At 38.2% G+C, this 16,893-nt stretch overlaps 1 protein-coding gene across 1 annotated transcript in view; it reads right to left on the bottom strand.

Moving 5' to 3' along the window:
• Positions 1 to 410: 410 nt before the first annotated feature.
• Positions 411 to 16,893, bottom strand: part of LOC104078816 (serine/threonine-protein phosphatase 2A 55 kDa regulatory subunit B gamma isoform) — a 46,249-nt gene continuing 29,766 nt past the window's right edge. Inside the window, exons 6-7 of the mRNA XM_009580600.1 lie at positions 5,269 to 5,438; positions 411 to 517 (exon numbers count right to left, since the gene is read on the bottom strand). Of these exons, the coding sequence (XP_009578895.1) occupies positions 422 to 517; positions 5,269 to 5,438 (266 nt within the window). The 3' untranslated portion in view covers positions 411 to 421. The remainder of the gene's footprint in view (positions 518 to 5,268; positions 5,439 to 16,893) is intronic.

Genomic DNA, 16,893 nt, shown 5'->3' with positions numbered 1-16,893 from the left:
GTGGGTGCCTGTGACTGCCTTTCCTCGCTCCCTGTTTCCAGTAAATGAACCGGATTTCTGAGGCAGCTCATGTGTAAATACAGGATCACACAAGCTTCCTTAGTGTGTTGGTGGGACTGTGCAAGTTGGCAGCATTCTTTTTAACTTTTGCAGCCTACTTATGATTTTGGTGAAAACGGACAGAATTTGAAGGTTTTTTTCCCCTAAGGCATGAGCCAAGATTAACATATACATCATGCCTAATGAGGTCAGAGGCATAACTGCACCAATATCCAAACACCTTTTACCAACCTGAACACTGATATGTGAAGATGTAAATTGAGGTGAAAAATAACCATGCATAACGCTTTACTTTCTAATTATTCCCCATCTTATGGAAGCTCTTTTGCTAAATGAAGACAGTGATGTACGTAAGGATGGATTACCTGTCTGATCCATTCCATGCACATTCAAACTTATCAAAGATGCAGTCATTTTCATAGAGGGAACACAACTTGCTTCTAAGGTAATCATGGACCTGTTTCAAAGAAAATAACTGTTATTCTTGAAATAAAACAAAATATAAAACTCCACAACCAGCCCCCCCACTCTCTGCTTTATCTCCCACGTTCATGTTCAAAATATGCTGCACAGATCGGTAGCTTTGCAGAAGCTACTGTGTTTAAACTCTAAAGAAGCTATCTGTACTTTTCCACAGCCCAATTAACCAGGAGCTACAGAATTATTGTTGCAGGAAGGCATGAAGCATACCTCCCTCAGCAGGCTGCAGACCACCCCTCTTCAACATATTTGTTTCCTGCTTGGGTGATTTTCTCAGTGCTAGCCTAATTCCCAAAGACATTTCACCAGCTGATACCCTAGATGTGCTAATTAATGTGCAAGAAATCTAATTTAAATAGTAACAGAAATGTCATATTCCAAGATCAGTGGACTCTCACTTGTTGTGGCAGAAAGAACTTGACTCTATTAAAAGAAGCTGTAGTGTATGGTATTACATATATTTAGGTAAGGTATTTCCGAACCCAAATACAGTACAAGGTTGCAGTTGCACAGGCTGCAAATTAGAACACTAATTTAGCCCAAGGATATCTCCTATTTGGCTGAGAGTTAAAAACAACATTGTAAATTCTCACTTACATACTTGAAAAGTGGGACTAACCAGCAGAAGACCTCTCCACTGGGCCACACATCTCTGCTGAACAAGGGTTATCATAAAGAGACAGATCTCATGCAAACTGTTTCAGTCCTTTGCTGAATTTGATTAGTTTTCCTTCTGGATGATTGGTTTCATTCCGCAAGGAAATAATGAGCTAGAAAATCCCTGCCTAGACAAATTTACTAATGCACTTTCACTCCTGATGTTTTCTTCTAGCTGTTGTAGAAACTGTAAAACAAAGACGTGTAGATGGCCTCTCAGAGCACACATACCAATCCAATAGCCAAGGGGCATAATTTAGCTCTGGCATACAGAGGTACTGATTCTTGCAAGTCCAGGGAGACTGTTCCTGCTCATGGATGCTCAGCATCCTCCTCTGGCCTGAGGGCGTAAACATTTTTCTTCTAGTAAGATAACTTGTATCAAGACCAGAAGAGGCACAATGACCTTTCACTTATATTTTCTTTAAACTAACCCATTTTCAGTAGCCAAATTGTACAAGTATCCTAAGAATATTTGTAATGTAAGGTTATTAAGGATCATAAATTTTAGTCATGGATCAATTTTCATTAATAGATGGGTGAACACTGAGCTGTATATCAACAGATAATGTATTATCCAGCAAATAATAGGCAAATGGTAGATGCAGATAAAACATTTCACAATTAAATGCATTTACCCTCATGGTGAGTAATAGGTCAGAACACTTTTACTACTGATGCAGTTTCTTGCACCCTCTGTAATTAAATCCTTTCATTTTCTCTTTACGTAAAGCCTATTTATGTTAGCAGTGTAATTTGTTACAGAACTGGAGTTCTTTCCTTTGTCATCTTTGTGAGCTCCCAACACTTGGAAAAAATAGAAAGGTTGGATAAGGCAGGAGAAGGAAGTAGACTGCATTTGCCTCATTGACTGTCATTTCTAGGTCTTCCTCTTGTTACCGTTTCCAGTAGCCATCTGTCATGACCACTGTCATGTATACACGCTTTGTGAAGTATGTCCAACTCCACAGCTTGGATCTGTGCCTTTCTATCAGCTCTGTCAAAAAGCATTTTCAAGTTCCTCTCTCAGATTTCTTACTGATCTCTTCAAGGTCTCAGCTCGTTTTTCTTGACTGACTCTGCCTGCAAACTTGCACAACTGCCTTGAACAACCAGTTTGCTCTTCATGTGGACCCTTTACCACATTTGAACACATTCAGACCCTCAGAATGACTATGAAAAACTAACTGGAAGAAACACTTAATTTTTACCGTGTTTGCATGTTCATCCGCCACTACCAATTGAGGGTAAAATCAGATTTGCCTTGTCTGCTACCATAGATGTTATTGTTCTTACCACATATGAATAGTACTTGATTCCCAACCAAATTAATTCCTAATTACAAAAGGCATTCTCCTTTTCTTCACCGCACTGTTTTAGGTCAGACCTTCATGGAATTATCTAGTAATTCTGTGTTCCAGACTCACACAGCAACATAACTACATGGGGAGCTATTTCACTGGGACTGAATAATCACAATCAGGAATTGCACTGGTAAGTGACACATTAGTCCAAATCCCTATGCAACAAACTTGCCAAAAGTGGATCAAGCTATTATCAGCTATGAACTTGTTCACCTCCGGTTGCTGCTGGTATGGTTCTGCTGGGGTAATTCACCTGGGCAGCATCAAAAGAGTATCCCGTTAGGCAGGGCTGCCTTGCAACTTTCAAGCACTGGCCGTTCCACTGTATTGCTCTTTTAGTGCTGTCCAGTGCACCATACTCTGCCCTTTTTTCTTTTATGTGAAGCATAAACAGGAGAGTATCATGTTGAATCATTGTCAGCTGATAAAATGTTTCAGCAACGCTGTTCTATGCAGTAGCATTCTTTTAGCCACAGCATTGATAAGGAAAAGAACTTGCATGAGGAATTCGATTTTTTTTGTGATACTAAAATTGTAACCTGATAATGAAGCAGTACAGTTACAGACTTTGCTCTTTCTTACAACCCTGTGGGGAAATCTCCTGTTGAGACCCTCTTCATTAGTCTCTCAGCTAGACAATATCTAAGTGGCTACCATGCAGCGGATGAAATGAGAAATTCAATCTTTTAATTAATACCTTTTAATCTTTTAATGATATACATGTCATCATAATTATGTTGGATACGTAACTGAAAATGTTAGGTTTATTTGTTGTCTTCGGGTAATCCACCACAAAAAACTTGTTGAGAGATTTCCAAGTTTATATATGAGATTTATGTATGTGAGAGAGAGAGATACCTCTAAGACAAATCATTTAAAAGAGTAATTTAAACCACTTTTTCTTAAGAACAGAATTCTCTACTCTCTGCAGGTGAAAAACTTTAAAGGTTGCCCAGAGCAGTTGGACTGTGTGAATCCTATGCAGTCCTGTGCTATTGGCTTTCTTTTATTGGCTATTGCCGAGTTCCAGAATCTCCTTTAGTCTGCTGCAGCGCTCAGCAATGCATCTGTATACGCCTTACAAGGCACTGGATAAATATTTGAAAATGAAATGCAATCTATAGGTTAAAGTAAGGCAGCAAGAACACTGACATTTGCAGGGTTTTTGTTGTTCTGGGTCTTTTTTTTTTTTAATAAGCTTCTGATTACAATAATCAGTACTGAAAAATTTACATTATAGCCATTCTCCACATCTTAGCATGGAGAAATACAACTTTTTAATTGGCCCCACTGTTGGGTGTCAGACTGATTTAAAGGTGACCAGCTTGTCTCACAGCTACCTACATGAGGAAATAAAAGCAGATGTCAAAGTCAAGACAAACACGTTGGCCTGACCAGCTATTCCTCTCCAGGGACAAGGTTGCCTACTCCATTAGCATAAGTATAAAATAATATATTACCTAATTTCCTAAAATCTAAGATATGCTTCTGTTATATAAAACACAGTCTCGCCCTTACCCTCCCACTTCATTTTCACAGCATATCAACATTTCTAACACATTTAGCATTACAAGTACTGCCATTTTCAGAGCAAAACCAATTCTGTAGTTTTAAAGGTATACAGGCTCAGACTTTCCAATGCTAACAAGAGAGACACTGAAGAGTATCCACCGCAGTGTAATGGGTGCATTGTAAACACTGGGGCCCACTTTGTCTACTAAACACCAGCTAATAAACACCTCTGATGTTATCGATGTCAAATTTTGGTTGTTTTGACAAGTCACGCTACCAAATTCTCATTACATGTTATTTTAAAACCAATCTTAATGATAGTTACTGTGAACTGCTGTACCCCACCTGCCATTATTCAGACACAGAAAACAAGGGACTGTTGCAGCAGTGTCATAGGACTGTCTACGTAAGCAGTACGAGCCAGATGAATGACATTTTTGCTACTTTGCATACTCTTCTGTAGTAGCTTAACAGCTTTTTCTCATTGCATTTTCATAACAAGCAGTTTCTGTGTCACAGACATATTTTTCTTCTTCAAGGCAGAGTCAAAAAATGTAAGCTGAGCCCTCTACTGCCAAACAGAACAGATGCCAGAGGACAAACTCAGCGCTGGCTGGAGCCACTGGCATTTTGTCTGGATAATATCGCAATGAATTCAGGCAACCAGATGTGTGTGTCTGGCATTCGCAAACTGCTGTGTCAGTGGTGATGTTAGGGTTTAACACTGATTGCTTCTAGAACTAGGCACAAGGGAGAAGCACATAAATGAAGCTTTCAAAAAAAGTTTTGAAATGACAAAGGTGTAAACTCTCAGCAGTCCCAGCGGGAGCAGAATGCTAAGCAACTCACAAAATCCTTTCCTCAGTTTCTTTTAAATGTTAATAGTGAAATACATCACTTGAAAACAGATGCCAAAGCGAAGAGATTATTTCCCTTGTTAGAAGCATCCTTTCATTCAAGAGCCCAATCCACAAGGAGAGTTACCCTGACTCCCCCGGCATTACACTTCCTTACTGACGCTGAAATTCCCCTTTTGCAACTACAGGGCCACTATAAGGTTTTTAACCACCTTGATTAGCAGCTTTCTTAGCTAGCCGCTTCTCAGACCAAGCAGTGAGAAGTTTAGGAAAACATTCAGTTTTTGAACAAAGATGCTTTTATATTGTTGCTATATCAAGATGTAGGAGATACCTACCTGGTACGTTTCTACAGGCTTTGTTTCCATGTTCAGATCCCAAACCTTGACAGTGAGGTAATCTCTTGTTAGCATGTATCTACCGCTGTGACTGAATTTGACATCTGACACTGAAGAGATAATTTCTGAAAAAAATGATCTGTTACTGGGGTCTTCTGGTTCTTCATAAACTGTTCAAAGAAAAAGAAGCAAGACAGAAATTAGAATTCTATAAAAACTGCTCTGTTGTACAATCTCTACTGTGTATTTCTTGTGAAACAATGTAGTTCAATGTACCAATGAACATGATATAAAATTGATTATATGCCCAGCACTTAATTTATTCTTTTATCTTTATATAAAAATACAAACTGTAAGCTTTAAATATTACAGTAATTAACCTTATAGCTATGGGCCCAAAGCATCACTGGGGGAAATTACGTAAATACAGCAGTTAGTTGACTGTAGCTACCTACAGTAGTAGTCCACTACTCACCAACGTCTCTTCATCCTTCCCCAAAAAGCCTGCGCTAACTCTAGCCCTGCCTACAGGCACCTAGGACAACTCCTTTGCTTTTCTGCAGGTATCTGTGGCCCTGTGATCCCAATGGCCTCATATGGTGAACTTTAGTAGAAAGTCAGGCTTTCGGGGCCTTTCAGTTCTCAGCAAAATCAGTAGGGTTTTGGCAACTATGTCTAGAATATTCTTTGAAAACTGGCAATTTGGTGAGCATCATTTTCAAGTTTCAAAAGCAGGTAAAGACAAGCCATGTGATGAGACACAAAAACGTGCTGAAAGTAGAACAACTTTTTACTGTCAGTCAAAACAGATGTTTTTGTGTAGTCCACTGGAACATTTCTCTCTCAATTAATTTATCTATGACTATGATTCAGACTGTGGAAAGCAACAAGGTTACAGTTTCCATCAGGTGAAAAAATGTTCTGCTGAAAGTTAAGGGTGAGTATGTGGGTGAAGTATGTGGGGTAATGCAAAAAATTACGGGCAATTTTCTTTGGGGGCTGGCAATGGCATGCAGCCAGGCGTGCACATGAGAATAAGGTCTATATTTGAACATGTACCACGTATCTAAATGGTAATGAACGACTTCAAAAAGGGGGAAAAAACTTAACTTTTCAGACAGACTGTAAACGAACAACTTTAAATAGCTCTTTAAAAATTTGCCTAGAGATTCTGCAAAGCAGGTATTTTGTAATTATCCTGTCAGACTTTCAATAGAAGTCTGACGAGCACGAAGCAATTATCATTTCTCATACCTCTTCCCTTTAATCTGTCCAAACTATGTATTTGGCTGGCAGGAATTTCATCCTCCTAATTATGATGTGAAGTTGCTATTAAAACCAGGAAAGAAAAAAAAAAACACCGCACTAACTGAACTATACCTTTATTTATAGCTAAGATGTGTTTTCTTGGCTCTATGTGTCTTGTCCAACTCCGAATGATTAGAAAAGGAGTAGTATTTGTACCTAGATACTCTGTATTTTGTTAATTAATGAGATTAAACCATTTCATCCCTTATCTGCACTGTTTATTGCTTTTCTATCCTTACCACAGTAAGTATTAGAAAGGCTTAGATTAATTAACTGCAGAAACTAATGCAGACATGAAAGCCTCATATCACTACAGAAAGATAGTGGTAGAAATTTTATTAGCAGCAATTCTTTGCAGATAGTTCCTATAGTCAGCATAACCAAGCCAGGAAAATTGTTACAGGAAATTAAGCAGCAGCTCCCAGTGTTACAGAGGAAGCTTAGCAACTAGCAGCATATGCCTGAGCAACCAGAACAAGGCACTGGCCTCAAGAAATGAAGGTGAGACATAGTGTCCTTGGGTCTTAGCTATTTCTGGTTTAGCATCAACAGAAGGTTATGCATACACTGCAAAAAAGCACAGTCTTCATTCAGTTTGGCTAATCCAAGTTGAGTAATTGGAAACAGGACGGCAATGACAGCCATGTGACTTGGACTTCAGCTCAGGCAAGCAATCCAAATTCAACCCTGGCCTCTTCAAGCTGATAAGAGAAAACATGGTGCTAACCCACCATTTGCAAAATCAGGTTTGCCAGCCTGCACTGGAAACACAATTTCTGTTCATTACAGTTTAGACTTATCTTTTGGAGGCTGCTCTTCTGCCAGGGGGCAATCAGCACCCAAAACACGAGACTTCAAATCTAGCTTATTTTTCTATATCTAAATAAATCTTGTTAGACCAGGACTTGGAATCAGAACTTTACTGAGATTCGATTACAAATTCTATTATACTCCTCAATTAATTTCTTGATTAACTTCTTAATAACTAACTTTTGCCATGAAAAAGGGTATTTAACTTTCATTAATATTTTTCTTGATAACCTTCACAGTGTTAACTATATGAAAGACACAAAGCTACCTATCTAGTTGCAGACTAGTGAACATAGGAATCACAAATGGTGTGGTGTGCTGAGCTTTCACATGACACTGCTAAGACTTAAATACGACCTTCCACGACTGTGGAATAGAGAAATATCATGGGATTACAGAGGGAAGCTGAGCATATCTCTGAGGACAGCCAGTGTTGGAGAGGAGCCTCCAAGTAAGACACCATTCCTGCCCCTTACTCCACTGGCAAATAGATAGAAAAGCTGGGAAGTCTGCTTAGGGAAATAAAAATGTCCAATCCCTTTCTGCACGGCTTCCTGCTCACAAGTTAAAAACCAGGGTAGCTTTTCACAGAAGTAAGTCCAGACTTCGGAGAGAAGGATGGGTTGGGTGAAGGATACTTGCCAGAGCACTGTTTTCCTGAATCCTGAAGAAAATCTGCAGCATAAAAATATGCTGCTTCTTTCTCAAAAGAAACTGCCATCTGCTGAAAAACAAACTCTCATCTCTTGTAAAAAAAAATTCCTAGTGTCCCTTGAATTTCTCTGATCTAATGTAAACATGGAGACTTTCCTTAGAATCAGCAGACAGAAAAGGCATCTCTAAGGTGTGCATTTATTATGCTGAAATATATGCAGATGTCTAAAGTGAAAAACCAAAAAAGCCAGGAACAGCCAGAGTGGGTGGAAAGGTCCGTCTCACTCAGCTTCCTTCCAGACACTGGCCAAAAGAACGCAGACGCCTCGGGCAGTACCTACGAAGTGTGGTGCACAGGCACTTCCCACTAACACCCTTGCGGCTCTCATCAAGCCAGTGAGCTGCACTCCGGGTGTCGCAGAGCTGCACTCTGGGCGCTGCCACTGCAACTTCCCATTTATTTTAATATGGGCCTGATTCCACAAACCTATACAAAGCTATAAATTTTGGACAAGACGCATCCAATAAAGAAAAAAAAAACCAAAACCCAAACTAATCTTCAAGTTCAATTCTAAACAAGAACTAATGGCTGACAAAAATTACGGCTCTGCATGTGAATATAACCTTTCTTACACATCTTGTTTCTTAGTTTTGCGTTAATTGCCAAAAACGTCTGATAATGCGTAGTCTAGAATGACTCACTCCACTCAAAACACACCATACAAACTGCAAGGGCCACGAGGTGTGAGTGCATGCTTTGAAATCCCACTATAACGGTCCGGAGAGAGACCTGGTAGTCCCCGATGCTGCCTTCCTCTTCAGCTTTGCCAGCTACCTTTAGCTGCTGTACCGTGTTCCAGTTTCCCAAAGACGTAATTGTGAAAGAGGGATATCAAACAGCTAGGAACACAGGAAAGTGATAAATCAAACAGCACTACTGTGCACACTCCACTAAAAAGTAGTGAGTAGACTGTAACTAAAACATATTTTAGGAGTCAACCAACCATTATCCCAACAATGTGGTGTTGGGATAACTCAGCCTCAGAAGACATAAAAACCCATGTTCTCATAAAAGGTTTTTCTCTTTGTTTGTCCCATTTCCAAGAATGCACATTTTTGATGGAGTCACTGGTATTCTCCAGACTCCAGTATCACTGAAAATTAATATTTTGGTTGCTGGGCAGAGCTTTAATCATTGCAGGGTGTAAATTCTGGCATATGTGAACTTTAAAAAATAATAATAATGCTAAAAATGGCTCATATGGTGGGTGCAGTGTCAGAATCCAATATAGCATACAAAATCCTGTACTCCTCCCAAAATCATTGCAACAAGGAGTATGCATGATTCCCTACATTATCCTATAGGACCTTGGGTAATGCCTCAGCTGAATTTTCAACATTCCTTCCACTTCTCCTTTTCCTCTTACCTTCTCTCTTGCCTGGATGAAATAAAAACACAAGCACTCACAGCACTGCTGCAAGGCAGGTGGTTCCAAAATACAAATACAAATAATGTTTTTAAAAACACAAAGAAGGATGATCTAACTAAAGGGAAAGCAATAACAGTATCTGAGATAATATGGGGCAGGGGTTAGAAAAGCTATCTATCTAATATAATGAAAGTCTACCTGGAGCTACTTGTTATTTTTGACCTGAATTTGTAAGTGTATAATGGATTGATGGGATAGAAGAAATGTCAACTGTATACAGTTAAACAAATCTTTCATTGCTTTTAGAAGAGAGAAACATAGAGCATAAGCTTTGGCAAAATTTTGTTATCATGGCCTGAGCACTTGATGGTAACTGCAAGGGTTTAGTGTGAAATATCAGTGAACAAGACAAAGAGAAAAAGAGAACTAGCAAGGGAGAAGATTCTTGATGATAACGCTGTGTACTCCTTCAGGCATAAAGATATGAACCTTGAAAATTTCTGTTACTGCCGACCAAAAGCAGAACTACAGATAAAACCAACTTTTTGCTATTACAAAGCCAAATATATTTAAAAAGAAAAGCAAAGATGAATCATGCTTACATATATTGCAGAACATGTGATCATCTGGGGGGGAACAAAAACAAAACCAGGGAAAACTTGAAGATGAAAGCTTACCAGGTCCACAGATTTGGTAAGAAATTCCATCATTCATAGGATAAAATTATAAGCAGCCTTAAAAAGTCATTCCCTGTAGCAGAAAAACAAAGCTTCTTCTGAACAAATAACAACTTAATAAAGCTTTTTTCTAGAGGATACTGTTAATAGTTTGCATCCTGTCCTGAAAACTTCTGTTTTTACAGCATTTAAATGCTGTTACTTAGATTTAAGTCCTCGGAAATCCTGCACTATGAAATAACTCTCTCTCTCTCCCTCCACAGACAGCTAATGGATGTAAAAAATTGTCCAGTTCTTGTTCAAGGGTCACAGCTACAAATGAGCGAAGACAGTTTTGGCAACACTGGGAAAAGAGGCAGTGGAGTTAACGAGGAGGGAGAAGACCCACAGAGGCCAGAGCCAGCGAAGATGCTGGAACAAGAGAGGGAGAATAATTTTCTTTTTTATTATCCAAGCATGCAAACAGTCTGCAGTTAGCCAGAATTCAGGACGTATTGCAGATAACCTCTGGGTTATACATGTACACAACAGGTGTATTTCAGCTGGACCTGGAAATACTGGGGGTGGATCAGGTAATCTCTCAGCGGGCTTTGAGTTTCATAAACACAGAAAACAGATGCAGTCCCAGGCGAACCAATTTATCATCTAAATAAAGTCTCTCTTTCATTTCAGATCCCAAATGAAAATGGCTGCAATACCTGATTAAAATGTACCAGAAAACGGTACCTTGAAATGTATGGAATCTCACCCATCTTGACAGACCAGCCACAGCAGCTTGCAAAAGGAACAAAAACCAATATGCTCTCCTGACAGCTGATAAACACTTTTAAACATTCTTTTTTTCCGGAATACATGGTCATCCTAATTAAATGTTTCTCACAAACATGATCCTAAGCTAAAAATCTTACAAATTATTTAACTATACTCTAATATATTTAGATGGTAAATTAGCACCATTCCCCAGGACAGCTGTGATTTACTCCACAATATATATTTCACAAAGTTTAGTATAAAAACCCTAAGCTAAATTTCACTGAATTTATATAAAAATACTATTCAAATTCATTTTTTTAAGTCCATGACACCTGTTACTATCCTTCAACACAGAAATCTTTTTTTTTTTGGTGCCATTTAATTCAAGATGTGCTCACATCTTGAGCTATGTGTAGTTCTGGTCTTTTCTCTAATGTGGTAGAGGTCTCAAGAAGACAGAAAAATGGGCAATAACAATGACCAGAAGTATCAAATTACTTCCACGCAGGGAATGACTAAATAGACTGGGACTCCTTAGCCTAGGAAAGACTGAGGGGGTTGTAATTAGGAGTGGCATGGAAAGGATGAATAGGGAATGACAGTTCACTTTGTACACTGTCTCTTCCAATCAACAAGTAGGGGTCACCAAGTGAAACTAGGAAAGGGTAAGTACAGAGCAGATGGTTCTTCATACTATGTCTAATTAAGCTACTAAAGACTTTACTGAAAGATATTGTGAATGGTAAAAATTATACACAGGTTTGAAAGTAACTGCACAAATGCAAGGAAAAAAAACCTCCAAACATCCATTTGAGTATTGTTAAATGCAATCAGTTCACTCTCATTAAAGTCCCTGAACCCCAAGTGTCCAACTGCAAATTGCAGAGGCTAAAGATTATACACTTGCTGTGTTCTTACATTTTCTGCTGATGTTGCTACTGCCCACTATCAGAGCCAGAATACTGGGCTAGAAGGACCTCTGGTCTGCCCAGCTATAGTCATTATTATGCACTGTTTAAAATCTACTTTAGGATTTCATACTGAAGAGTTCCTGAGTTCACTCTAAGTGAATCAAGACCAACTGCAAAGCTTCCTTTGAAATTCATGGTCTCTTTATGCCTTTTAGCTTCATTGTTTATGATAATAGTTTGATTTACCATTATTATTTACTCTATCTTTCACTATCTCTGAATGTTTTACTGTTTTGTATTAAGCCAATCCACTTATACATTCACCTCCTTCAGAAATTCTCTTTCAAGATCAGGATGTTTTGTTAATATGTCAATCTTGCCTTCATGTTCTACACTGATTAATATGGTTATCAATACGGTGTGGGAATTTTTGAGTCCACCTTCATAAGCAATCTAAAATACAATTATTTTATAAGACATGAAGTATAAACAACTAACTACAATTATTTAACATTTTATATTACCATAGCCTGTAGTTACTTATGCTGTTTTAAACTGAAAAGGTAGTATCTTTTTATATTTCAATTTTCTATTTGTTTTTATATAATTCAGAGGACACCTCTTCATGCCCTGGTCACTGACCCATCATTTTCCTTCTCTGAGTAAAAGCAAGTTTCTGAAGCTACTTCCACACCACAAGACTGAAATTCCACCTACTGTAAAGCATTCCTTTATCCAATGACCCAATATTAAAACCAGGCTTCTCATCAATACCTCTAGAGAGTATAGCTTTTAAAAGTGGAGCCTCAAATCAATATTTAAGAATCTGTTCTACCATCTGCAGTGAGTTGCTGCAGCTTGTCACAAACCACAAGAGAGAGTGCATTAGTGCTGAAAGGCAAAGCCAGATCAATAGCTAAAGATCAGTGGGTGGGAGATTGACTACAGAGTTGCTTATATTAATGTAACTTTGCCAATGAGTTTGTTAATAAAAAGAAATAGCACTAAAGAGAGCAAGGAAGTGAAAAAACGCAAAGCTAATCTGGAAGATCAAGCGTCTTTAAACCTTGGTCTCACAAAGACTTATGTGCGTGTTTAATGCCACGTGTTGTGAGCAATTCCATGGAGTTAATGGGACATAAAACTACTACTCCTCTACAGCCAAATTCATGCGTAAGTCTTTCTGATCTTGATATATAAGGTTAGTGATAACTGGTTCTTTTTTTCTCCCAGTGAAACAGGATCTTGAAAGAATAATGTTGGTTTCATGAGACGTTGAAAAGCAGTATTTGTTGCTATTAAAAAATTAAGCAAACAAGACAGGAATTTTAATAGACTGAATAATTAAAGCAATCTTACAGCAATTATTTGCTTTATCTGTGTGTGGTTGGGGGAGAGGGGTTAATGAAACACCTCTTCAATCATAAATCATTTACCATTGCTTCAGGCTTTTATCTTTCTTCTTACTATTTGATAGCTAGAAGTACATAAACTAGTTTTTTTCTTTCTCTGATTTAATTTTAACATATCTTGCACAACTGGAGGAAATACTATATAGACATAATTGCATTTCTGTAGAAACACTTTTGAATTTTCCTTAGCCATGTTTTAAATGTCTTTATTATACATTCATCCAAACTGAGCAGAATGGAAGCTTTAGAGCCCATGCTAAAGGGAATCTTCTACCAAATTTCGATGGGATTCCTGCACAAGGAAGGATCCCTTCCAGGATCTAGTTTAGCACGTGTGAAATTGTGGTAACAGATCTTTAGTGACAGTCACAATTACAAAATTATCAGGATACAGGCACATTTTTTCATTGGGGATATAAAATCAGCAATGAATATATGCCTTTGCAGTGCATATTTATAAAATAAATCCAGAATTAGGATCAGGAGAACAAGCCTTTATTAAAGCACGGGGTCAAATCATTACGGAAGCTCAGATAAGTTTCACTCCTGTCACATGAAACCTTGCAGATTTTGCCTGAAGTGGACATTACTTTGACAGTGGCCTCTCAATGCACAAAGGGAGAATGCCAGCTGTCTCTGCCTCAGATGACAACCTGACACGAGACCAGATGCAGAAATAAAAAGCATATTTTAAATGTAAAGCTCACATAAAAGAAAAACAAGTTGTCTCTTTTCCAGTCATACAATAAGCATCATTCATTCGGAAAAGTCGATATTAATTAGCAAATCCAGCAGGGATATTCTGTCATAGGCTTTTTTGTGCATCTAGTTGTTCTCTGTTGCAAATGAAAGATAATCCATATTCAGTTAGAGGTCTGAAAGCTGTCTTGTCTCTGAAATTCTAACCTCTTTTAAACGACTGGTAAATATAATTAATTTAATTTTAAAAATTCAACATGTTCAAGTAGATTATCCTTGATTTCTGTTTTGGCTGCTTCCACAGTTCTGAATTCTTAAGTTTAAAATCAAAGGTAATCTCAAAAAAAACCCAGCAGATAACCAAACTGAGTTACATGCCAGACTGACAGGATAGTGGCATTTATCCTTGGGGAAGGGCTGGCATGTCTTTCATGCCTGGATTTCAAGTAAAAATGTGGTAAAGGACTCTCAAGGAAAAAAGACACCACCACCATCTTTGGCTGGCATCTTTGGGTCACAAACCAAACCTCAAATTCACTCTGCATTGCTCCGAAGACCATTTTATACTTTTAAGATACTGGTTATCCATCCCATGGAATTGGGAAGTCACCAGCTGAGATGCTTTGCCACTTTCAGGGAGATTCCAGAGAAAACGGCTGTTAGGATTGCCTGTCATCTACAAATGCTTCTTCGGTCAAAGGGAGGGGGGCTCTCAATGGCTCCTGTTATAGACCCAGATGTCAGAAGCTTGTGAAGTCTGTATGGAGGATGGAAAGCATGAACTAATGGTGACAGAGGCTAACTGCATTATGTAACCCCGAAGTTTTATTTTAAAGACCACCATGGCACATGGAGCAATAAACTTGAAACTGCAGCTTCTCCTTCCTTGAAGTATTTTGTTGTAAATTTTGCACATGGGTAATGGGTAATTAGAAATAGGGTTTTAGTCTACAAATACATATTAAGAAATGAACACTTTAAAAACCCTTAAAGCAACATTTAAATAGATTATAACTTCTGAAGTATGCAATGACTTTAAGATATTAAGGCTATTACACAGAATATCAATAGGAGTTATACTCCTGAGTGACTCAAATTTCCATGTTGCATAACTATACAGTTATTTACTTAATTCTGAATTTAATAATTCTGATGAACTACTGAAAAAGCTCTTCATTTTTTTCCAACTTCACATGCTCAAGCTCAGTTTTCTTTAGCTGATTGCTTTATTAGATGATTTGTACCTATGTACCTATCTAGTCTACAAGCTGTTTGGAAGAATGGTATTATCTCCATGCACATTTATAAGGACCTCTGAACATCATATTAGCAAGAAAAGATCAAAACCAAATTAGCAACTATTTGTTAATTGAACAGTTGCATATTATACTGCTGTAAGTGTTTTTTAGTCAGGACGCTCTTACTGCAACAGTATCCTTATGCTTGTCTTCCTTGTCACCTGAATCCCTTGCATGAGAATTTATGGAGTTTTGAGTGGGGGGTAGTTCTTTTATTTCTTGGATGTTCCCAGCTAACTGCTCTAACAACAAATTCTTTTGCAGCTGTTAGCTTCCCTTGTTTGGCTGCTGTCACCGATTTCCAGTATACTGCCGTCTTTCTACACTGCATTGCCATGCATGTTGCCTGAATAACACCTCAAAGATGATCTTTGGATGTTTTGCCACATACGCTATTTAGATGACAGCTTCCATATTATTTAAATTAATTCCTTATTTCTTGCTACTTGAGTCTGACTTTCACATCTGTTTTAAATCTTTACCTATAACCCTGTGGACTGCAAGAACACCTTCTTCTTTATTCTCATCCCTCTAATATTCTAAATAAGCAGGGACATGCATCTCTTTTTTACCTTCTCTACAGATTATTTTGATGGAATTCTCTCCACTACTTGCGAAGTCTAATAATACCACGGAACAGTATTATGTATGTATCTCCCCTATGGTTACAGATTGGGCTTTCCTGGATATCCATTCGTAATGGCCACATACGTTCTGCTTCCGATTGCTCACCCAGCATTGCATGATCTATTAAAGAGGTGTTATAAGAAGCAGTTTCAAGTAGTCTATTAGAAAAACAACACATTTTATCACACCTTATCAGTATCTCAATGAGAATTTAAAACTCAGCTACTGACCTGATATTCTGTCAATGCCTTATGGATGGATTTGGTGGTCTGAGACCATTTTTCTAAGGGACAGAGTTCCCCATTATAGCTCATCACACAAATTGGCAGCTTGCTAATAAATCTCAGCATAGGCACAAAGGATAAGTAAATATGGAAGAAGTCTCTTGTCTCTTCCATGTCAGAGCCATGAAAGATTTATAAGGGAAACCTTGTAGTGTTGCTGTCACTAATGCTGAACAGAGAGATTTTGCCACTGAGTTTAGCAAAACAGAAATCTTCAAGAACACTATAATTTATTAACATCCTGTGTCAGTGACTTACACTACAGATATTAGTATGTAATTTATTTGTACAGTATGGCACAGTAATTATTTGTGGCACTCTCTAGACTTGTACAAATGGAAGGGCCCTTCCCCTAAAAGCTGCAACTGACTTTAGCCCAGCTATAAAGATTTGGATAACAAAGGGTCTGAAAAAGGAGTGAAACCAAAATTCACCACGTATGCTCAGCATCCAGGTATTTTTTGTAAGTTTTACATTGGATCTTTTATCCCTAAAAATATGTATATCCATTACCATTTCGGAACAGCATCTGAAATACAGCACATAGTGATATTAGACTGAATTAAGAAAGTAGGGTTGCATGGCAGAACGTGAGGGTTTACATTGACTATGGTCGTAGCTGTTTTGGTTGAGAAGTGAAGTCAGTTATGGGGAAAGGTAGAAAGGCAAGCTGAGCTAGGAGAGTAGGTACCGATCGTGCATATGCACCACCTGTAAAGCAACTGTAAAGAGGCATCAGATGCACAGTGAAGGTACTGGAGG

The sequence above is a fragment of the Fulmarus glacialis genome, unplaced genomic scaffold (genome assembly GCF_000690835.1).
Source record: "Fulmarus glacialis isolate BGI_N327 unplaced genomic scaffold, ASM69083v1 scaffold8566, whole genome shotgun sequence".
Taxonomy (NCBI): domain Eukaryota; kingdom Metazoa; phylum Chordata; class Aves; order Procellariiformes; family Procellariidae; genus Fulmarus; species Fulmarus glacialis.
Note: the sequence above shows the minus strand (reverse complement) of the source record. Positions and strands in the feature narration are given on the sequence as shown.